The sequence below is a fragment of the Marmota marmota genome, unplaced genomic scaffold, assembly GCF_001458135.2.
Source record: "Marmota marmota marmota unplaced genomic scaffold, marMar, whole genome shotgun sequence".
In the NCBI taxonomy this organism is placed as follows: Eukaryota; Metazoa; Chordata; class Mammalia; order Rodentia; family Sciuridae; genus Marmota; species Marmota marmota.
The window spans coordinates 6,019,793-6,043,922 of NW_026000102.1; the positions used below are offsets into that span (position 1 = coordinate 6,019,793).

Genomic DNA, 24,130 nt, shown 5'->3' on the forward strand with positions numbered 1-24,130 from the left:
AGCCGGACTCCAACACCCCGGGAGTGTGGCAGTGGGAAACGGGTGTGGTGTGTCTGTCCGCCTTCTGGGTGTCTCCACCATCCTGTGTACCCACCCCCACGCCAAGATGGGCCCCATGTCCACGGCTTGATGATGTGAAAGCCCAGCCCAGCGTCCTCCTGGCTGGCTGCCCTCTCCACCTACTCACAGAGACGCCCTCAGGGTCGTGGCCAGTGCAGTCTGAGGCTAGTTCACCTGGCCAGCACGCACGGAGCGCTCCCTGGGCTTCCTCCTCACACAGTGAGTCTGGGGCCAGATCCAACCTGCACCCCTCCGTGTTAACCCAGCAGGGAGCGCGGAGCTCTCCCCACCAGGCAGCATTGAGGGAATGGTTTCCAGAAAATTAAACAATGAGTGAAGGATTTCAGATGTTCCCTTCTGTTTGGCTATTGGAATTTTCTAAGTGTTCTGCAGTAAACATGTATTCCTTTTTGGGGGGGAAAAAATCATGAAAGACTTAAAAATGAATTATCTATGCACTGCCTTAAGCTTCCTCCAGCACCCAGTTTAACCCTTTCTGGGTCTCGCTTGGAGACTCCCCAGCAGTGAGTGGCACAGGGATGGAGTGACGTGTTTACAGACCCCTTCATCTTCATCCATCCGTGGACCAACGGTGAATCAGATAAACGTGATCACTGAGGCCACTCAAGTTCCTTTTCAACTGGAGGGCAACCCTGCCCTAGACCCAATACCCGCCATCGTGTTTGTTGAGGAAAGTTAGAGAAATAAACGGTCCTAAGGGGGCCACCAGAAAATGAGGAAAATCAAAAAGCAAAACTCTCTAGTTTTTTAAGAAAACAACTTTCAGATTTTCACCAAAACATAGTGTTTTCTATCAAAATGTGTAAAATCTCCACCTTTCCCTTTCACGCCCCTCTTCCATGTGCCACAGACTGAGTCCTCTGTCTTCACACTGACCACTGGGACATGTGACACTGAACCTATGTGTCACCCAGGTTGGAAGTTCAACTTTAAGGCTCAAAGTCATCAACACTCGGTAGAACTTTTCCAGAGCCTCTCACTCCCTGGCTTCACGGGAGGTCACCCAACTGTGACACCACAAATCCCAGAAAACACGTCTGCAGGTCCTGGGAGCCCAGCCCAAGGAGGGCGGGCCAAATGCCTGACCTGTCCTGCACGCCGGTGTGTCCAACCCAGCAGCCCTCCTTGTCTTCCAGGCTCCTGACTGGGAGGATCGTGCTTGCAGGTGGATGTGACACCACATCCAGGAGCACCACAGGGAGCCCACTCCCAGAACTTTCTAGGGTCATGTGGACTTGCACACCCAAGAAAAAGCACCCCTGTTGCTTTGTGACCATACGTCGTAGGTGGCCCGATAACCTGATATTAGGCATCCACAGGCACCCAAGAGAAATGATGCAGGGGAATCCCACCCAGCAGAGACTTTGGGGACAGAGGAAATGGGTTCCTTCTGGACGTGGTGGCTGCCAGGATCTAGAAACCCTGTCAAGCAATGCTCTTGGCTTGCCACTGTGTCGCACATGGCTTTCCAAAGACCAGAACGTCACCCCTTCTCCTTCCATCCCCAGATCATCCTCCAAAGGTTGGAGGTGGGGATGGCGAGCCACAGTGGGTTTGAGATCGCCCCTGTTGGTTTAGGATGAAGAATGGAGAAGGCTGGGAGGATTCCATCAGGAGTGGGACTGTGGCCTCGGGATGGTGGAACGTTTTGGTGCCTTCAGTTCCCCACACGATGATTGGGGCCAATTATACACAGATCTCTCAAAATGCCACCTATTCTAGATTTCTAGTGGCTACAAGTCTTCACGGGACATAATGGTACTCAAACAGAACTCAGGACTACAGAGTGTTCTTGCTTCTTTTGTGGCTAAAGCTATCCCTGAGTCTCTGGAAGCGATAATTTTCCCGTTATCTGACATCTGCCAACAAAGCTATAAGCATCGCCACTACAGATTTTTATTGCAGAATTTCAAAAATCTGGCAAAAGCTAAGCAGCCAGGTGACCGGCTGGGTTTCACCTGCATCAGGACCGAGCTTCCAGGGAGTTGTCTTGGGTGTTCAGTTCGACACAGGAATGCTAGTCTCCAGGACATTCCACCGGAAAACCCACCGGAGACAAAACTCATTTACTTATAAAGGAGAATGTCCTACACCCCGATGCTGTTTGCATGCACGCCTGCTACGGAGCCGACGTTGGGCTGTGTGATTCAAGAGACTGGCTGACAAGAGCCACTGCAGCCCTCGGGGAGGCTCAGCCACTCCCCGGGCTCAGCACAGGAGCCCAGTTGATGGAATACAGTTCGTGGCCCGTGTGCCTTCTGATTCCAACCTACAGAGGAGACGCCACAGCTGCTGCCCCTGTGTCCCCTGCCCCACGTCTCGCTCTCTCCACCCCAAGTGGCCTAGATGCACAAGCTGGCCGCACTTATACTGTGCCTTACGCCAGGGTGGCCCAGTAGGACTCAGTTATGGGTTCAGTCGAGAGGACTCTTGTCAGGAGGACAGGGCAGTGGAACTGCTGGGAGGATTGACGTCACACTCCCAGCACCAACACGGGCTGCATTAACACGAGCTGACCACTCTCCTGGGTTGTCTTCACAACTGGCTGCGGCCGTGTGCTCACAGCTGGACTGTGGATCTATCTCAGGTGCGTAGGGCAACCCATGGAGAGAAGCCCAGCCCTGTGTCCACCCGCCATTGCTCTGAAGAGCCCGGGGAGGCTCCCGGCTGGTTCCACACCTGGCTGCCAAGGTGCACCCAGCTTCCTCAGTTGGCTGTAGCCACCAGGTCTACACCCTGTGACAGACCGCAGCACACTTTGGCCTGGCTGTTCTGGTCTCCGGGTAGGCAGAGGCTGCCCAGCCCCTGACAAAGTGACAATCACGACTTCCGTGAGCTGTGCAGAGATTCCTGGCTCGGGACCACCTGGCCACACAGTGACCGCCCTGAACTCTGCAGCCTGGCCCCTGCGTGCTGGCTGACTGGGATCTGGCAATGGCTGGAGGGCAGAAGCCTACACTTCTGCTGGATGGCCAGGGATGGGGAACAGAGCCACGCTCCCCCTAAACCTCTCTACTCGCTCCTTACACCCAAACCTGAGCTCTAAACCAGAAATCAGGAGAAACCGAGCACAACCAACTTCACACTCCTTGGAAGGAAAGGCTGGTGGTGTATTCTAAGTGCCAAACAATCATTCAAGGCCTCTTGGGGAGCCCCACAGATGATGTGGAGAGTAACTGACGCACTAACTTGGCTCAGAGTGAAGGAGCCTGTCTTCCTCACAGAGCATCAACGTGGAGATAGTGGGAAGAGTGCGCAGAGAGTCTCCGACAACGAGAGCCTGGCTCATTTATGTGGGCTGTGCTGTTTACATTGGAAAACAAACAAACAATCAGAAAGCAGGAGGGCAGAACAAATTGACAAACTGCACCGAAGTAACCATTCCAAAATTACATGAATCATGGCCTGTTTTGGAATAACTGCTCACTTAAAAGCAGATGTTGTTTAAGAAGGATGAAGGGAGTGTGCTCTGTGTTGGGAGGAATTTTTGAAAAGGCAGCTGCTTTCCGGTACCAGAAAAGATGGCTGCCTCTGGCTGGCTCTGTTGGCCAAAAACCCCGTCCTCCTTGAGACCCGCTGACCTGATTTGGCAGGTGGAATGAGCATGAGGAGGGTCCAGGGCAGACAGCACTCAGACGGGGCAAGTTCATCACCTGGACAGCCTCAGGGTCTGGCCCTGCCTGTTTCCCCTGGAGGACCACCTGGCTGCCTGGCTGCAAGGCGCGAGGGCCTTGGTGCGAAGCCAGGCAGAGCCGTGGTGATGATGGACGTCCTACCCTCAGCCGTGCACTGTATTCTTATCCAAGAGGTAAGCATGGGCTCTCTTCTTGCCCCTCCAACCCCACACTGTCCTTCAGTGAGCTAGTGATGATTCCCCAGGGGACGGATGGCAGGAGGACGTACAGACACCTGCTCCCCCTGGCTGCTCTGCTGTCCCTCTGCCTCTTTTCTTTCTCTCAAAACTATTTTGTGTGCTTCTTTGCTAAGTATCTGCTCCTCCCATGGTAGAATGCACCTCCAAGGGCAGGACTTTGCTCCTCTTGCTCCCAGCCATATGGCCACCATGGCGAACAAGGAGTTCTTGTGAATAAGCGGATGGACGCACAATGGGCCAATTATGGTGAGTCTGGAAGAGCCGCCTCCCTTCCATCTGCTGGTGTGAGCGGCGTCTTGTTAAAGAGCTCACCAACTAAGCAAGAATGGCTCCAGGAGTCAGGAGTCTGGGCGCTTTTTCCATCATACTGGAGGGATGTGTTTGCGGAAAACGGGAGGAGAATAACCCAGTGGAGCATCAGGCTCCATGATGCTGAGATCTCCCCGATGAAAGAGGGGGATGATGGCGACCGAGGGAGAAGGGAAAGGTAGGTCCTGGCGCCATTTTGGAATGAACCACTGGGAAGATGCAGCCTGACTGCTGCTACTGGGATCCCAGACTCAGGGCTGTTTCCCTACTTTGTCTTCCAAGACACTGGAGTCAGCTCAGCTTTCTCAGCTTTGGAAGATTCTGGACCATCTGGAAGAAGCTGAAAGGATGGAATCTCTCTCCATGGGCAAGAGAGTCAAAGCAGAGACAGTCCACAGTGATGTGCTCATTTTATGACCCTGCTGCCAGATCGGACATCTACGCACAAAATGCCTAAATATCAAAACCCGTAAGGAAGGTTCTGCCTGATGTCAGAACATGGCTGTGAGGAGAGAAGAAAGATGAATGCAAGATGGAGAAAGCACAGTGGCGATGGCTGGTTTCCTGGTGGTGCAATTCAGAGTGGGAGAGGTTCTGGTGAGTCTCAGTTTGAGTGTGAAATGCTTCAGGAAGGACAGAGGTGCCTGGGCACTGAAGGCCGCAGGAGGAATCTGCTCAGACCCAAGCCTGGGGAGGGCCAGAAGCAGGAATCCGAGGGTGTGTCCTTTCTGTGCAACGCCCACCCTGAGTGGGAACCCTTACAGCCCCTACCCCGGTCTCCACAAGTCCACACAGAGCCCCGGAGGGCTGAGATGGAAGGGCGTGGGCAGGCACACGGCTTGGCCTTACCTTGGACTTTGCTGGAGCCAGGCCCAGTGAGGAAGGCTCAGGACGCTCCCCTTTCACACTCAAAGCTCAGAAACAAAAGCCATTACATTCATATCCCAGCCAGATAAAAGTGACATCAGGCATGTAAAGTGACCAAGCCTTCAGGAAAGAGCAGATATCTCTCAAGAGCCAAACCGACTGTTTCAAAAACTTAAAGGGTCAACAGGTGGCCAATGGACACTGGCCAGCATGCTGCCTCGGGGACTTGTGACAGGGAAGCCAAAGGTACACAGGGGAATAGACAAAAATCTGGGGACCTCACCAAACTGTGTCACCCTCTCTTGGACACTTCTTATGAGGAAAAAAGCCACAGAAAAGGCAAGGCCTGGGGCTTGGGGTGTCCACTGGTGGACGAGTGCTGAGCCTGCACCTGGCCTGATGCAGCGCACCCTGAGCTGCAGCTGGGCATCCCTCACTGCGGTGGGCTGAGCCCTTCCCGGTGCCATCCCCAAGGCCACAGATGTTCCCGGGGTCGGAGGGGTGTGGCAAGCACCTAACAGTGGACATCTCTGCATTCCCTCCCTCCTGCACCGGGACACGGTGCCCAGGGAGTGTTGCTGGAGTAGCATGGACTCTCTAGACTGGTGTGCACTGGGCCATCTTTGCTTTTCTGGGCTCATCCCTGGGGGGAACTCGCAGCCCTGCCCTGAGCCCACGCCAACAGGCTGCTGCAGGGTGTGGGGAGGGTCAGCCTCCTGACTGGGCTCCCTGGCACTCAGAACACCCAAGTCCAGCTGGGCCGCCTCTGGCCAGCTGCCAGCCCTTGCGGTGTGCTCACACAGAGCTGTGTTCGCCTAGAGCAAGGGAGGCCCGGCACCCACCTGCAGGGAGAGAGGGGCTCCAGGGTACAGGTGACACTACACAGATGCCATGCAGGCGAGTCTGAGTCTCAGGAACCCAGGACAGCCAAGGGCCAGGGGCAGATGCTGGCCATGTCTTGGCAAGTGCCAAATCTTCAAGGAAAAGGACAAAACAAAGACCAAAAACCAAAAGAACCACTTCCCTGGTTCTGAGCCGTGCGTGGGTGTGGCCTGCGGGAGGACGTGGTGCAGGAGCCCTTTCCCTTTCCCTCCAGGGACAGCTTCCATATCCACATGCTTCAGGGTGTCTCAGAGGGAGACTGAGTCCCCTACTAGCTGGGGACGGGGTGTGGCACAAGCACTGCCGTCTCTCTGGCCTTTAAAGGTCCCTCAGTCTGGTCACACATTCTACTAGTGAGATGGAGGTCACGCTGGCCACACAGGAAACTCATCCTTTGGAGAATGACCCTCAAATCTGATCTTGGGCTTCTTCCTTTAAGGCAGGACGTGGGGCCAGGAGATGGATCCCCAGGTCCCTCACCAAGTGCCTACGAACAGCACATGGGGCTCAGGGAGCCGTATTTCTAGGTGGGGGGCCTTCTCTGTCACCAGGCCCCAGCCTGGACCCGTGTCCCTGGGAAGGGGCCTGCTGGGGTTGTTGACCAGGAAACGCAACACTGGCTGCGGCGACTTGCCCTGGTCCCCACTGACCTTCACAGTCACCCTGGGCCCAAGTAAAAGCAGCAGCGCCTGCCCACCAAGGCGTGGGGGGACACTCAGAACGTGCTGGGCACCCTCTCTCCATGCTGCTTTTCCTCCCCAGACTGGGGCCCGAGCACTTGCGTGTGGCCCCGACGTGCGCGCGCACACCTGGAAGGATGTATGCTTCTGCTGTTTGGAACTGGAAAATTTCTTTAATTCAGTCTATGCTGTATAACACAAATGTCCAGGAACCCACCGCCCACCCAGCCTGGGGCCAGGCCCCTTCTCGGCAGCCAGCCACACATATGTGCGCGCAGCCGTTAGATCGCATCTTCCAACAACTGAATGCAGAGGGGAACATGGGTGCACAGGTGTGTACATATGTATAGAAAACCGTGGTGTTCTTAATTCTGGCCCAAGATGACAAATCACACGTTGGTGGCACTCAGCAAGTATCTATGTCACTAAGGGCCTCGTTGCCTGGGCCGAGGCTGTCCCCCAGGATGCATGAAATACCAGGTCACCAGGAAGAATGAAGACTATGCTCACCTGTGGAACTGTATTTCCAATATAGGCATATATATGCGTGTGTGAGTGTGTGTGCAGGGGTGTGTGTGTGTGTGTGTGTGTGTGTACGCGCTATGCCTGTGAGGTTGCCAGAGTAGAAAATACCAGTTTATTCTGTTCGTACTAAGCATGTTAAATAAATTGGATTTTGTAACCTATAACACAAATTTTTTTAAAAAGGAACATTGAAGGTCTTCAAAAATTGCTACAGTACAAAAAAGTGTGTGTGTGTGTGTTTGTGCGTGTGTGTGTGTGTGTCTGTTGGTATTTATATATTTATATATGTATATTAACCAGAAATAGTGACTCTATCGGAAGAGAACCCCACCCCTGTTTTCTGTAAGATTTCGACACGTGATCTGCTCGGCTCCGGCTCTGGGCCGAGGCTCTCGGTCAGTACATGGCACATAATGGTATTATTGGCACAGGTTCAGAATCGTGGTACAAATCCCAGGCTTTGGTGGCCTCCTGTCCTTTCCTCTTGGCCTCCCTCTGTCTCCGGTCCCCCTTCTTGCATTTCTTCTTTCTGTTCTCCAAAGAAAACTCTGGAAGAAGGCAGTCACCCATAGGCGTGAGCAATTTTTACAAAAATAGATTTGGCCTAGAGCGTCCTGCTGCGGCTTTTCCCACCGGCAAACAGAAGTGGGAGGTGCGGGGACCTCCCCCTCGGAGAGTTTAGTTTTAGGTTTTGTGTTTTTGTTTGTTTTGTTTTTACAGGTTCACCAACGGAATCCTGGGTGGGAAGAACACAGAAGAGGTTAAATGGCAGCAGGCCCAGGCACAGGAGGCCCAGGGGACCCCGCCACACACCCAGCCCAGGGGCTCTGGTCCGTCCACAGACACTCAGTGGCCACAGAACACCAAGGTTCTCTTGAAGTCAGCCACCAGGAATGGGAGCAAGTGCTTGGAGCCCCGGAGCTGTGACACGTGCCCAACGCTTGTGTTCGCTGCTGCCGTCCACACAGGCCTGCTTCCTAAGAGGGGCTGGGCCCACCTCCTCCACTGACCCACGGGCACTGCACCCAGGCGTGCCGTTAGTGGGCCTGGGTGCACCCACCCCGCGGTCACTCCCCGTCCAGCTCTGACCAGCGAGCCGAGGTGAATGGCGGCCCTCACCCAGCCTGCTACCTCCCAACCACATATGGGCAGCTCCATGCGGCCCACAGTGCAGAGGCCACTCAGCCCTGTGGACTGTCCCCCTGCAGTGGTCTGGTGTCCCCTTTAGTCTAGCACTGGAGCCCTCTTGGAGGCTTGCTCTGCCTAGGTCCCCTACCCTCTCCTTCGTATTTCCAAGATTTGGGAGAGGGAAGGGTTTCAAAAAAATGAAGTAATTTAACACAGAGAGATATTCCTCTGGCAGGCCTACCTTCATCTGAATTTTTTTTGAAAGTTTAAAAAAATATATATATTGCATGATTCCAGCTCATGTGAGGGACCTGGAATTGTCATATTCATAGAAGGTCAGCAGACCGGGTACCCAGGGCTGGGGAGGGGCCTGGGGAGATGGACATTGGTGATAGCCGCTCGACAGCATCTCTCTCCACCCCAGTGTCTCCAGGTAAATTTAGAGAGAAGAGAGAGGTGGCTTCAACCCTGCATCTATAATGGCCATTTTAAGTCCAGTGTTGGCTCCTTGCAGATGTGGGGGGTCCCCTGCAAGCAGGGGCAGGTACTAGCATCAGGCCAAGGAAGGGGAGCCCAGGCTGCTAGGGCACCTGCAGGCATGCACTCAGTTCCTGACCAATCCTGCTGCTTCAACTTTGGCCCAGGGGGAGGGCTTTGATTTTTCTGTTCCAAAGTCTCAGTACAAAAGCCTCAGGGGCACTAAGCCTGGAGAAGGAGGCGGAGCCCAGGTTGGTGGAAAAGATGCAGGAGGTGGCCCTGGACCCCCAGGCTGGAAAAAGTTAGGCGAAGGCAGAGAAGCTGGTGCGTCACCATCCCCGGGATCAAGATCTGGGATGACTTCTGCCCTCTGCTGCCTGAGAGGAGACTTGGGCTGTGAATGTCCCCGGGGGCTCCTGGGTTTGATGCTTAGCATCTGCTTTTGTAAAACAAAGAGAACAAGCTGTCTGCAGCCAGGTCCCCTCTGGGCCCAGTAGCCACTAGTCGGTTTCTTCCCCACCCCACAGGGTGTTCTTGGTGCCGGATTTCAGAGAGCACAGTGTCCAGAAGGCCCCGGTTCTTGCTTTAAAAGAAAGTGTTCCTTGGAATTACAAAAGCTAGATACTCTATCAATGCATTAAAAAAAAAAAAGTAATAATGTGGGAAGGCTCAGGTGCATTTCTTACTTTTTTATTTGCAACGCCTTCAATGTATTTTTGAAAATAATAAAACAGTGATTTATTTCTCACTTGCTCCGGATTCAAGAGCCCTTATGGCTTTTGAGGCTACATTTAAGATGAAGTGGCTTTGGCAAATGGGAAGAGATGGAGGAACTCTAATGAGGTGTTGTCAAATTTACCTGGTCTAGGAAAAATGGCAGGATAGAGCCCACGGGCCAATGACAGGTGTGGGTCTAAGGTCCCTTCCGTGGAACAAGGAAGACCAGGCACATTCCTCTGTGTCCAGAACTATCTGCCCCACTGCAGAAGAGGTATGAGGCAAGAGTCATCTAGAGCCTACCAGGGGCTAAGCCCAGGGAAGTGGGCCACATCTGCCCATGAGCCTCGGTGCTGCAGACAACCTGCCTGGAGGGCACAGCTGGGTCCCCTGTGTGTGCGGGTGGGCGTGAGAAGGTGAGGACTGGTAAGGAGGATTGCAAACGGCCACCTCTCCACTAGAGATGCATTCAGAGTGTCTTAATGGCTACGCAAGAGGTGAATACCTCCACATTAAACTAAACCTAATTTAATGCTCTAGTATTAATTGCTACTTGTTTAAGGGACAGTAAGTAGCCCAGCAAATCTGAGAGGCCTCTCTGGCTGTTCTCTGCTCCATGCTCATGCCCAGTTACTCGTGGGTTTTTAGAATCTCAACACATTCATCCCAGCAAGAGATGAATGGTTCGTCACCAAATAGAGATGGGATCTGTCACCATGCAGAGATGGGACCTTTAGGCATTCATCGAGGACTAACAAGGTTGCCTGCCCAGCCCTCCCTGTCCACGTCCACAGAACGTCACCAGGAGCGAACGAGGCCTTTGTGTGGCTGACGTGGAGGCTGAGCTCAGCCAACTCAGATTGAGTCTCCAGGGCGCCTGGCTCTCCTCAACTCAATGATGTCCCCTCCAAGACCCACAGGGAGGGGCTCAAGATGCTTGTACAGGGACATCTTTCATGTCAGCGGGGGTGGTCCTGAAACAGCTCCTGGGGCAGAGTGGGGAAGCGGGTGCCCAGGGGCCCGTCTGGGGCACCCCATCTCATGCCCTCTGTGCCAAGAGAGCTCACCAGTGCTGTTGGTGGTGCTAAGGGGACAGCGGATCCCTGTAGAGGGGTTTCTAGAGTAGAGGAGTAAGTACAAGTCCGCTCCATCCCCTCAATTTCGTGTTTTTGTAAAAGTGGTGTGCTGTGGCTGCAGGCTCCTGGACCCAGGAAGTGCCCCAGGTCAGGCCTCTGGATGCTCAGGAGCTGGCCTCCGCCTGCAGAGCTGGGCCTATGGAGCCCCAGTCCCTGATCTAGCCAGCTGGGGCTGGCTGGGGGGAGCAGGCACAGAGGCCCATGCCAGTGGGAGGGCTTGGTCACCCTGCAGGGGGCTTGGGAAGCAGGGCCTTTGGACGGGTGGGCAGGGTGCAGCTCTGGAACAGGCAGCTAGGGGTGATCCTGTCCCTGCACTGACAACCTAACTGACCCTGGCCAAGGCACTTAGCCTCCCTCTGCCTTGAGAGTGGGACTCCTGGGAGGAGCGAGGGAGTCCTTGTGCCCAGTAGTGGGCCGCCATCAGAGCACACAGATTAGGGAGCCTCCCCCTGAGGAGGCCACCTGGAGCAGAGGTGTGCGGCCTGCAGTCTGAGGGCCACGGCTCCTGGGAGAGGGGAGCAGAGAGAGGCCTGCGACATGCAGGCCCAGCATGTCCATCCAAGCCGCCTTCAAGCTGCGAGGGACGCTGGTGCCCATCTGGCCCTGGGACCTGCTGATACCTCACCAGGGTGCTGGGGCCTCCACTGCCAACAAGCAGCGCCCTGTTGCTAGCTCGGTCAGGTCACCAAAGGTGGCTGACTGCAGCCCCAACAAAGGGAGGCACGTTGAGCAGACAAAGGCCCACTGTTGCTTCAGAGGACGCGCATGCCCGCGCTGCTGCCTGACGTGGGGCTGGGCGGCCGCCCGCCCTGCGCAGGAGGCTTGTTTCAGTCTGATCTAATTACTCTGCTGGCCTGTGGGCAGAGCAGCCTGGCTTCAGGACAGGGAGTGAGGGCTGGAGATTTGATTTGGGCTTCATTAGCACTGGGATTAGGAACCCACCACTTCATTCCTGCTCTGCCTGCAGCCCGCCCCTCGGCCCCAGCCAAGTGCTGAAAGCCAAAGCCTGGGGGCCTGGTGGCTCTTGGCCTCACTCTGGCCACTGCCTTTCCCACTGGCTGTCTCATGGGAAAGGAGAGGGACAAGCACAGAGATTGCTGTCAAATGCGGGGCAGCGGCTCCTGGGAACAGGCTCCTCCTCTTGGAAGGCACTGAGGCCTGGTCTGGAGGAGCGTGTGCCGAGGGCGGGTGAGGGTCCCCAGCAAGCCTGACACCGCAGAGAACACAGTAGAACAAAGCAGACCCCCTGGCTGGGTGCACGCCTGCGGCCTGTGCTTGTGGACACTCTCTCCCCGGCAGCCCCACGCTCAGAGATCCAGACAGAAGAAAGCAATTTAACGTCAGCATCCACGTTAATATCGCTAAAAGCCAACGAAATGTCCCTACCCAGCAGAGCGTGGAAGACTCATCATCCTGGTTTGGTGCTGTCCCTGGCTTCATATTAGTAGAGGCCTCAACTCTTCACTTTCTTGCTTTATCATGCTCTTTCTTATCTCTTATTTTTATATTTCAAAATTGTATTTTCATTCCGCCTCCCGCCCTCTCCCAGGTGAAGTCCTGTGCCGGGGGTGCCATGCCTGCCCACGCAGCGGTGGCCCTAATCTCTTCCTGTTGGGGAAAACGAGAACCGGCAGAGCGGGTTTCCCTGCCACGCAGGCCTGCTTGGGTGGCCCTCTTAGGAAGGCTGGAGAGACACAAGCCACCTTGCTCCTGGAGCCTGCCCGGGTCTGGGCTGCTCCTGGGGACCCAGGACCTACCTAACCAAGCACTTAGAGACCACCCTGTGGATTGCATTCAGGGAACCTGACAGCAGGTGGGTTTGCATTCATGGGAAAGCCACTCCCAGGAAAAGGACCCCCAATTATCCCAAAGTCCGGACAGGGAGAGGGCGGGCGGTAGTGGGGAGGGGAGAACACGCCAAGAGCAAAGAGAGGAACAAACCTGAAGCAGACACGTGGCGTCCGCCCTGCCCCCAGGAGGTAAAAAAGCCTTCCGCCAGTCAGCAGGAGATTTCAAACCATTTCTCAGACACAAAGGCCACAGGGATGAGATGCCGGTCAGCAGAGGAGGACCTGTGGAGAGCAGAGGGATGGGTGTGAATGTCCTCTACAGGATTCTGTGTCCCCAGGTGGATTCTGAGAAGCCATGTGTAAGGGGCCTCTGGCCTTGCTCAGGAAGGGACGCCCCCGTCTCGGGGCAGGGAGAGGTCTACACTCACCGACACTTCCTTCCGGCCTGGAGGGCTGCCGCACACAGGCCCCGGTGCGCACACTCTGGCGTGGGCCTGGAAGGCTGGCGCCCCACACTCAGGCTCTCCCCAGATTTCAGTTTTGGAATTGCCAGGGTGAGCCTAGAGCTCGGGCCTGTGTCTCTGAGGCAGGGATTCGATGTGCCGCACTGAGCAGGAGGGCCTTGTGCAGTGGCTCCTGATTTCATCACCTTGGAGTCCAGGCCACTGTGTCCCAAGGCCAGTGACATCCAGCAGAGAGCACCTTGGGCCAAACGCCAGAACCCATTCCAGCCGGGCCTCTAGGCAGGGCGTGAGCGCGCCGCTGTGCTGACCCCGCCCTCGGACTCAAGCATGCAGGGGAACAGCACTGAAAAACCAGCCCCTGCCCAAAGCAAGTCCCCTCCCCAGAGGCCGGAGCATGGGTGCTGGGCCAGGACTCAGCCAAGCCAGTGCTTGCGCTTTCCGTGGGACGTCCTGAAAACCTCTCTGCTGGTTCTTTGTGAGCACAGTTCCCTGGAAGGCCAGGGTGTCCCCAGTGAACTCCCCCGACGTCCACGCGTGAGAGCAAAGTGTTTCAGAGCGGCGGCTCTGAGTCCTCTGTGCAGGGCTGGGCTCCCTGGGTGGGAAGGAGGCGCCTCAAAGCTACTTCAGCAAGTCCCCACTGCAGCATCGGGAGCCCACGGAACCGCGGACACTAGAAATGGCCACAGTACCGCCAACACCAGAGGTGGCCCTGGCAGCCCTTGATTGCCAAGGCCCTGCCTCCCTGTCCCCCAGCAAATCAGAGACAGGGCAGGTGGCTTCTCCACCTTTCCCCAAGGCCACCCCAGGTGAGGCTCCTGGGTGAACTCTCAGGAGTGCTGGGGGCGGGGACCCTCAGGGCAGCCTGGAGCCTGCTCCCTTCTCCCTGAAGTCTGTAAGTTGTTGGGTACTTTTCTTTTTGAATTTACAAAATGATGCACGAGGGCTGCTCACTTTAAAAAAATAGCTGATTGATATTTTAATTTAATTCTGGACAAACCTTGAGAAGCTGACTCAGGGTTTCTCCAACACCCCAGGGGTGGCCGGAGGAGGGTGTCTTCTTTGAGGGATGGCACGGGAATGATAAAAAGAGCATTTAATAAGCCGCGTCTGGACTCTGATTGGCATCTGGTGTTTCTGCCCCACGTGCTGCTGATGCTTACTGCCGGGTCGCAGAGACCCTGACTCTGGGCAGGGCCAAGTCTAACGTGTCCATCCTCGGGAGGGACAGCTGCATGGCTGGCTTTGAACCCCGGGGTTACGGGCACTGCCTGCCCCATGTAGCAGAGAACGCAGGGGAGCCCGCGGCACCTTTCCCTGCCCACACCTGGGGATTCCCGCCATGCTGCTGTTCCCTGGGGGAGGCGACGTGCCCATGGGTACCTACCACCTGCCTCTTGTTTGGCCAAAGTGGCTGTCTGCGTTGCTGGCCCCTCAGTGGTCTGTAGGGCCACCTGACCTGTCCAGGGGCTGCAGCGGGGCCACAGCCAGCGCCAGGGTCCGACCCAGGAGCAGCGCGTGGGACCTGCCCACACCGAGCTTACCGGTTCCCATTGAACGTGGACTTGTACTCCCCCGAGGGGTGCAGCGTCTCGTCGGTGTACACGGGCACGGACGCCCTGACACACTCGTGGGAGCACTGCAGCGTCTCGTTGTAGGCCGTGAAGATGTCCATGCTGCTGGGCACCCGGGCCGGGGTGAAGTCCGTCAGGTTCTGGCAGCTCTCCTCCTGCTGGTTGATCTTGCGCTGGTGGCTGTTCCTCCGGGTGTTCCCGCTTTGGGCGCAGCTAGGAGAGAGAGGGCTCGGGGTGGGGGGCAGGCAGGGCCCGACCCGCCGCTCGCCCGCTGCAGGTGGAAGCGTCCCTCAGGCACGAGGCAGACGCCATTTAATATTAGATGGTAATTCCCAGCCTCTTCAGAAAGATCAACCACCATCAAGCAATCAGCGCTTTTTTAAAATACAAAATTTGAATTTCAAATATGGCCATTAGCTGAGGGAGCGCTGTCGGCTGAGAGGGGGGGCTGCAGGCCTTGCTCGGCTGAAGGGTGCCAACCGGACCACGGAGCTGACCCCGGGTCCCACAGGCACCTCTCAGCATGCAAACTGGTGGTGCTCGCTGCCGGGGGGGCCAGATGGCGGGGGACCCCTGGGGTCCAGTCAGGGGTGGACCATGTGACAGTCTCCACGGAGAGTTGATAAGGAGGGGTTCCCCGTCCTCAGCCCAACCAATTCACAAGCCAGAGAGGAGCCTGGTGTGTCCTTCGTCCCTGACAGGGTCTGCAGGGGCTCTCCGGCTTGTCGTCCTCGGCCTCATCCCTCTCTCTGGATCTCAGGGGCTTGCAGAGGCCACTGAGGCTGAGCAGGGGACTCCTGCCCTTGTTCATGAAGGCATGCAATGGGCAGGCACTCGGTGGCCTCCTGGGTGCCCTCTAAGGACAAGTTTGCGAGGAGGTTGAGGGGGTGGCTGGGGGACCTTCCTGTAGCTTGGGGAGCCAAGGACACCCCCTGTGGAGTCTGTCTCCCCGTGTCCCCCTTTTATTCCCAGAGCCCGTGTGAAGTGAGGGGCACGCTGGGTGGGAGGGGACCCTGTCTTCCGGAAGTCCCACTCACTCCCTGCCTCTGCCTCCTGCAGTGGCCTCCCCACCCCAAAGGAGAAGGTGAGCACCAGGCCGAGGCCACAGAGGTGGCCCCTGGTCATGGCCCTCGCCCCCTGGTCATGGCCCCTCGCCCCCCGGGAGGTTTTCCCGGGACTCTGGCGTCTTCCTGCAGACCAGGTGTCTAAGAACCGAGAGGACGGCTGGGCCACCTGCCACAGGGCGCTATGCCCTGTCCCCTTTGAGGGCATGATGCCCTTCCCAAGAGGGCCCGAGGGGTTTGTCCTGCTAGACGTCCATCTGATCCAGGGGTTTTAACCCCGGCCTGGGCCAGCCCTGCCTGAGAAGCTTCAGGACAACCGGTGCTGTCCTCGTCTCCTGCCCCCGAGGACAGGTGGGGCCCCTGGGCTGGCTGCAGGAGGCGGCAGCCTGGAGACCCGGCATGGGGGGGGGGGGCTCCTGGGTTGTGCCCCACCCCCCTCTGTCAGACCCCACCAGTAGGTGCCTGGTCTCCTGCTCCAGTGCCTCCCTGTCTGTTTCACATCGTGTCTGCAGGCTGGCGGACCTGGGGCCAGCTGCCCCACGGGGACCTGAAGCTCTTGAGCTAGCTGGAGGCACCGTGGCTGCGGGTGGCTGCAGGCGGCAGGGTCACCCAGCAGCTCCCTGGGTGGCTCAGGAGTGTGTCAGGTGTGCGTACCCAGTAAGGCTGGCCCCAAAGTAGGCCACTTTCCAGGAGGGACAGGTGAAGGCAGGCTGCCCGCGGCAAAGCGTGACCTGCTTCAGAAACAGTGGCTACCAGGGGGCAGGGGAGGGGCTGGGCAAGGCTGGCCAGCCACTGGCCACCCCAGACCGTGGGGCAGGTAGGGTGGTCCCTGCCTTTCCAGGGAAGGGCCTGGGGGTGATGAAGTAGAGATTGTGCTGGGGGCACCCCAAGGTGCACAGGGATCCAGGAGCAGAGCTGGGGACGGGGGCAAAGGTGTCCTGGGAAGCTGAGCCCGTGGCTTCCTGCTGCAAAGGAAGCCACGTCATGGAGCAGACTCCGCCTAGCCGGCGGCCAAGGGGCCCAGGCCAGGCTGCGTGGACCGTCCTTCCCCAAACGGGAAAACCACACAGAGGCTGCACCTCCGAGCCGGAGTCGACAGGTCAGCGCCTCGCTGTGCACACCTCCCTGGGGACCCCGCAGCCCCCCATTTCCAGGCCTTACCAATTTTTTAAGACAAGAGTTGTGATGAGGGCAGCGATGACCATGATGAGGGAGACGGTGATGGTGATGATCTGATGCACAGCCAAACCTGGAGGAGGAGACAGCGTCAGGGCCGCGCCGGGGCTCCCGCCCAGCTGCTCCCGCCTGGGTCAGGAAGGGACGCTCCTGGCCTGGGCTCGCAGGCCCTGAGCCAAGACTGGCCCCAGGCGGCTGTGTCCTTGGCCTGCTGCTCTTACTGGCTTCAGATGGGCCCCCAGGAGACCTTCCCAGAGGACCTCCTGCCCCGCCTTGCACCTGAGTTCTGCTCCTGAATTCTGCACCCATGAGCATGGTGGGGGTGAGGACAGGTTTGGTCTAACCCCAAAAAGGCCAGGGTGGCCCAGGACCTGAACACAGACAGTCTGCCCTCCCTGCCTGTCCCTCTCTCTGGTGGGGGAAGGAAGGCAGGTGGGCAGTGGGCTCAGAAGAACAGGCTGCTTCAGCAGCAGGACAGCCAGAGCCTGGCCAGGAGCTGTCTGCTGGCCATGCAGGCACATGCCTGAAGACAGGGCCTCCCTCTCCCTCCTCCCAGTGTCCCATCCACAGGAGCAAGGGGCAAGGGAGAGGGGCAGGCTGGCAGCAGCTCCTGCCTCTGGCCCCCACCCCAGGCCCATTCTTCCTAACCACATCTGTCATAGCCTTCCTGGGACATGGACACTAAGATCATTCCTGTCCGAGTGCTGGGCCAGGGCCATCTGAAGGTCCACCACCCTGGCTCTGTCCTTCTGCTGTTGGCTAGACCTACATCTGGGGAGCTGGAGGACAAAGGCCTGCCCTCCTGCCCCGCTGATCAAACTTGTGGGTGCCCACCCTGCCTCCAGGGGGCACCCAATCTTAATGCCCACTCTGCAGAGAGCTGCCTGTCCCACCTGACCAAGCAGGTGGGCGCGGGCTGAGAGCACCTGTGCGTGTTCCTGTGGGGCAGATTGCAGAGTGTCGAGATCTCTCTGGTGGCCTCCCAGAGAGCCTCACAAACAGATGTTACCTCTCTGCCGAGAACCATCTCGTGGGGGAAATTGTTAATAAATAATTAAAAGTTGGCACGACCGGAAAACGAGCTCTGCCTCCCCCCTCCCCCCTCTGTGGGGGCCACTGCCGTTTGTCAGGAGGGATTCCCATTCCCAGCCCACGGGACAAGCACCACCAGGGAACGAGCAGCTGACACTGGAGTGTCATGGCGCAGTTCATTCATCTGCCACGCACCCGCTCACCATCTGTTTGCTGTGCACCTTCTGTGTGTCACACGGTGCCAGTGGTGACCCTCTCAGCCATGATGCCCACTCCTAGGGAATAGCTGCTTGGGCACTTCTTGAAGTTGCAGGATTCTCTGCTAGTTCTGACCCACAGCCTTCCGTACACCTGTGCCCCATCTGTGGCACCTGCTGTGACCCTCCAGGTGAGTGAGTTTCCCTCCCTCCAGGGCTGCCAGGTCAGTGTGCCAGCGGGGCTGAAAGCTAAGGTCCACTGCAGGCACCATGCTCAGCCGCACCCAGGTGAGTGCTCCCCCACCGGGTTCCCTGAGACCCGACAAAGACCTGTGGGCAGAGGAAGTGTTGAAAGGACGCCGTTTAAGGGACAAGCATGGAGGGTGTTGCCTGCTCAGTGTGCACCTACCCTCCGTCCACACCCTCCCTCAGCCTCGCCAGGACACAGCCGTGCTGCCAGGAAGAGGACGAGCCCATCCTGTGTCTGTGCTTCCTGGGATGAGGAGGAGGCTGACGTGTGGAAAGGGAAGGTGGGGATGGCAACTGAGGTCCTGCTGGTGACAGTGTGGATTATGGTGATGGTAGGATGATGATGGTGATGGTGTCAGCAATGGTGGTGGTGATGGTGATGATGATGTGATGGTGATGATAATGAGGATGGTAGGATGATGATGGTGATGGTGGTGGTGGTGATGGTGGTGATGGTGATGATGGTGATGGTGATATGGTGATGGTGGTGGTGCTGATGATGGTGATGATGGTGATGGTGGTGATGATGGTGATGGTGGTGGTGGTGATGATGGTGATGATGGTGATGATGATGGTGATGATGGTGATGGTGATGGTGGTGATGATGGTGATGATTGTGATGGTGATGATGATGGTGATGATGATGGTGGTGATGATGATGGTGGTGATGGTGGTGGTGATGATGATGGTGGTGATGATGGTGGTGGTGATGATGGTGATGATGGTGATGATTGTGATGGTGATGATGATGGTGATGATGATGGTGATGATGATGGTGGTGATGGTGATGATGGTGGTGGTGATGGTGGTGATGATGGTGATGATGATGGTGATGATGATGGTGGTGATGATGATGGTAGTGATGGTGGTGGTGGTAGTGGTGATGACAGCAATGGTGATATTGTTTGTGATGATGATGATGATGACGATAGCGATGATGATGGTGATGGTGGTGGTGATGAAGGTGATGTGAAAAGAAAGATGGTGATTTCACTAACATCATCATCATGCCTGTCCCCATCATCATCCCTATCATCTTCATCATCAGTGTCATCCTGTCACCAACATCATCAACGTTGTCATCGTCACCGTCATCGTGATGGTGATGGTGGTGATGACGGTGGTGGTGATGTGGAAGGCAAAGGTACTGATGGTCACAGACATGCTCAATGAGCTGTATCAACAGTCAAGTGTGTTCTTATCCCATTTATTCCTGGTACGAGTCACAAAGGTAGACACCGTCATCACCACTATGGAAGGGAAAGCCATCTGGGAAGCTGGTGCGACTTCCTCCCATTCCGTGGGATCTGCTGTTTCGAGGCCGCACTGAGAGCAGAGGTGTCCCACCACCTTGACTCCCTTGCAGTTAGCCCAAGGGTCTGCTCACCCTGGTGGGCTCCCTCCTCTTGTCTCCATGTCAGAGGCTGCTCCTCTTCCTTCCCGGAGCTTCTACGTCGCGGAGGCAAATGCTAGCCCCACCCTCTCCTGCGAGGGAGGCCCTTGAGGAGAGCTTTCTCCAGGCCCGTGCCCGGGGTCTCTCAGCCGTTTTGTGTCAATTCCCACAACAAGAACTTGATCTTTCTTGGTCTAAAGCTGCCATGCTCTCGGCCAACACTGAACACGTGCAGAGCACAGAGTGAAGAGGGCAGGGCGAGCCACAGGGAGCTGCAGGACGGACGGACGGATGGAGAGGCCAGGCCCTCAGAGGCACAGAGCGTCCCCTGGGAGAATGGCGTGCGTCACACGTTGTCTAACCTCTGCAGGGCCAGAGAGGGAACCTCGGTGTCTTGACCTCTGATTGCCAAGGGAGCTCTTGGTGGGTGGAGTCCCCGTGGGGCTGGAAGGCTCTGGAATTCTCAGAAAGGCAGCGGGACCCTCAGTGTTTAACGCCCTGCCATCTCCTGGGTGAGCTGGGAAGGCATCGGTTTTCCTCTTCTGAGGAATCAAAGAAACCGAGAGCAGGGGAGGGTGCAGCGGGCTCACGGACGCCTCGTGACCACTCACTCGGAACAGAAGCCCAGCTCTTTGCCTGAGGCCCTTGTGCACCTGGGGGCTCCTTATAAAGGACCAAATCTTCCTGATTTTTATACCTGCTCCCTTCCTTGGGCATGCACAATACCTAGCATAGGATCTCGCAGCGGCCGCTGAATGTCATATCATTGAACTTACAACTGAGAAGTCCAAAAAGAAACCAGGGGAACAGGAGCAAAAGACGATGATGGTATTTCCAACGTCGTCTTGTTCTGGAGGCCTTTCCCCCGCCTTCCACGTGAATTCTCCCCCTTGGACTTCCCAAATTAAAATTGAGAGGAAGCAATGTGTGGTTAATGGCCGGAGGAGAGGGTCTGGACGACTAACAGGATGATGAACGGCTCGGCTTCTTGAGTGGACGCTTCTCCGCGCTGAGCTCCACGCAGTGGTGCACGGAGCCCAGCCTCCTCCTGTGCTGTTCATACCCGTCTGACTAACCAGGAGCCGAGGCCTGGAGAGGGAAGGGCACTTTCTCCTGGTCACCTGGCAGACCCAGGATGAAGGGCAGTTGCCTGCTCTGGAGTCACTGAGAAAATCAAATAGCTAAACCCCAGCCCAGCACATCGCAGCCAACCTTTGTCTGTGATTGGTATAGATAAAGGCTTTCCCACTCCTCATGTACTTTGCTTGCAAAAAACCCAGCTTTGTGTTTCTAAGTCTCACACCTGGGCTTTGACGGGCTCCTGCATAAAATGCCACAGCTATGAGAAGAACCTACAGACCCTACCTATGGTCAGAGAGGGGAGAGAAAGACCGGGTTTTTTGGAAACATGATCCTAATAATATTGGCAGGAAGCAGTTTGGAATATGGAAAACCCTAAAGGATTCATCATCCCTTTCCCTATCTGGAATGCTGGTTGCTAGTCAGAGAACTGAGCACGGTGTGAGAAGTTGTTTATTGTCTAAATCATCTGTCCAATCATTTGGTCCTCTCTAAATGCCAGGAGCCCCTTCCTTATTAGTGTCGAGTCCCTCACTTCTTCACGTGGATCCCAGACAACTTTGTCGTAAAGGACCGGAGAGTAAGTATTTCAGACTTTACAGGAAATATGGTCTCTGTGTTAGTCAGCTTGGCGGTACTACAACCAAATACCTGAAACAGCTAACTGTAGAAAGACAAAAGGGATTTTTTAGCTCACAGTTTGGGTTGTTCTTGGTTTGGATCTTTGAAAGAGTTTGAAAGTTTAGTTGAAACACCGCTGGGATTCAATTCCCTGATCTCCTGTTCTAGACCTTCTAAGGAAGGTGCCATCCCTTGGTTTAGATCTTAGGGTCTCATGTTGAGAAGGCTTAGTGCCCGGCTGTTGGTATATGGGGAGCTGGAGGAACCTTCAGAGGTGGAGACCGAGTGGAAGGAGATTAGTGGGCTGGGCTGTGCCCTTGAAGGAGCCGTTGGGACCTCAGCTCACACTCCCTGCGCCTCCAGCTGCCACGAGGGGAGGAGGTGGCTCTGCCCACGCCCCTCACGTGACCTTGTGCCTCACCACCTTCCCACAGCGAGGGGGGACAGGCAGCCGGGACGGAAACCTCCAAGACGGTGGCCAAAGTAAGGCTTCCCTCCTGTCACACGCCAGGTTCATCTCACGCCCTTTCACAGAGGCAGAGAGCTGACCAGCCCAGAGGTCCCAGGTCATGGCCCCTGCCCGAGCTCAGGTCTGGGAGGCTGGGTCACACGGCAGATGGTGACGGGAGGTGCACACGCGTGCTAGCAGACGGCTTTGGGAGCCAGGGCAGAGAGGCTAGGGCCCCACAGGCCCCAGGTCCCCAGTGAACCAGGACCTCCCATGGGCCACCTCTTAGAGTTTCACGCCACCACCCTGGGGGGACCTCCAATCCCACGACTTATACACACCACGCCCAGCCCAGCAGGCTGTCACAGCTACTCAGCTGCTGTCCTGGTGCCAAAGCAGGCCACCGACAACATGTCAGCCAACGGGTGTGGCTGTGTCCAGTAAAACTGTGTGAACAAGAACAGACCCCAGCCACGTCAGCCCACAGACCCCAGTGTCAGACCCCAGGTCAGACGAATAGCCCAAGTGGCCTTGCTTATAAATCAAATAGAACTACAAATCTGCTTTGCATGATCAATTAACACTGAGACTCAAATTGCCGTCTTTTGGTTTGAAAGATTAGCACCTTCCTGGTCATCTCCACCCACCCACTGTCTGCTGGGATTTCCACTGGCCGCTGTCAAGACGATTGCAAAGACAGCCTTTAACTTAGGCCCAGCCCACAGCATGGGGCAGTGGCGGCCTCACCCCGCTGAGCTGGACCTTATGAAGCAGCCTGAGAGCAGACGGCTTCGCATGATGGCCCCCGGCAGAAATCAGACAGACAGGATTCCTGATTTGGGGCAACTCAGGAAGAAACTGGCCAGTCTGATCCCTTCACTGACCCTCCGAATATTACAGCCATACCTCCCCCTCAATGTTTTCCATTTGCGTTAAAAAGAACTGCATCTTGGAAAGGTGTTTCACTTGTGAATCCTTAGCAGGGAGAGGACCCCACCCCACTGACCCTCCACAGGACTTTTCCGGCTCTGCACATGCCTGTCCTCAGGAGGAAGTGCCCAGGGCTGCCCTTTCCCACGGCGTCTCTATCCACACCTTGAACACTCTGGTGAGTCTCTGGAGGCCGCTAGATAACACAGGCAGGAACATGTGTCCACCAAGCCCACTGACCCTGGCCAGGCAGCTCGGGAGCCATCTTCCTGCCAGCTGTCAGGAGGGCTGATCAGGCCGACAGGGATGTCACCTAAAGGGCACGTACTCGCCACGGTCCCAAGAGAGGAGAAGCACCCAGCTCTCCCCTCTCCACTTCCAAGGTCGACACACTGAATCCCATCGAGAAGCTCTTTGCAATGCAGACCTGGTCCTGGAGCCGGGAGCCCGCTGTGTGTGGATCTCGCTCCCCTTCCTGACAGGTGTTATTGCTCCTGCTAATTTAGGGGCTCTTTCTGCTCCTGGTAATTGCCACTGTATACTAATGTGCTGGGAATCAGCTGCCATCCTGATAATGAAAAATTATACCCAGAATAATGGATGGGGACAGATGGATTACCAAGCTCTGCATCAATCAATAGGGCTTTTATGGTTATATTTGTGGTGGATTGTAATAAGATCAGGCCCTGAAGATTGATGTGGAAGTTCGTAATCCATCTCTGGGTCTGAATGAGGTCTTATTAAAAGGAGCCGGATCAAACACGGGCCACCGTCCACTGCAAAAACAAAGCCACCGCGAGCTTTCCCTTCCAGCCCGTGAGGAGGTAGGTGGCACATTTGGCCGTCACGCTTGGATGGAGGCGGGAGCAATGGCTCTGGAATTTGCCAAGGTAAATGGATGACAGTTCTGTGCTTCTGGCAGCCTATTTTACAACACAGGGTCTCACTTGCCTGAGTGATGGGAACAAAGATCTCCAGTCACTCAGTGCAAGGCTCTCCATCTTGCAAGGTTGAGTCTGATAGGCGAGAGGTGACGCTGTGTACCCCCAAATGCCAATTTTGAAGTTTTCAAGGAAAAATAAGGCCACTGGCTTCTATGGCAGGAACACCAAAAAGTGTGCTGGTTTGAGTTACCTGGCAGAGGCTTCCAAGGGCTCAGTATAATAGTCACAGTTCTCCAGAGAAGCCCAACAAGCAGGAGATACATCATATCATATTATGTCAGATATGCATATTCATATTTCAAAGGAGATCTACTAAGGACATTAGCTCTTGGGGTTCCAGGAGCCAAGAAGTCCCTTAGGTGCCATCGGCAAGCTAGACAGCCAGGAAAGCCAGTGGTGTGGTTTGGTCCAGTCACAAGAGCTAAGAAGGAGACATCTGATGGTGTGAAGCCCAGGCCCAGGAGGAGAGTGGACACTGCTGTGAGTCCCAGAGTC

The 24,130-nt window shown here is 56.1% G+C and overlaps 1 protein-coding gene across 1 annotated transcript in view; it reads right to left on the minus strand.

The window, feature by feature from the left end:
• Positions 1-1,581: 1,581 nt before the first annotated feature.
• The window catches only part of Ajap1 (adherens junctions associated protein 1), a 66,038-nt gene continuing 43,489 nt past the window's right edge, over positions 1,582-24,130 (minus strand). Inside the window, exons 3-6 of the mRNA XM_048783749.1 lie at positions 16,727-16,814; positions 14,472-14,714; positions 12,618-12,748; positions 1,582-7,954 (exon numbers count right to left, since the gene is read on the minus strand). Coding sequence (XP_048639706.1) covers positions 12,676-12,748; positions 14,472-14,714; positions 16,727-16,814 — 404 coding nt within the window. The 3' untranslated portion in view covers positions 1,582-7,954; positions 12,618-12,675. The remainder of the gene's footprint in view (positions 7,955-12,617; positions 12,749-14,471; positions 14,715-16,726; positions 16,815-24,130) is intronic.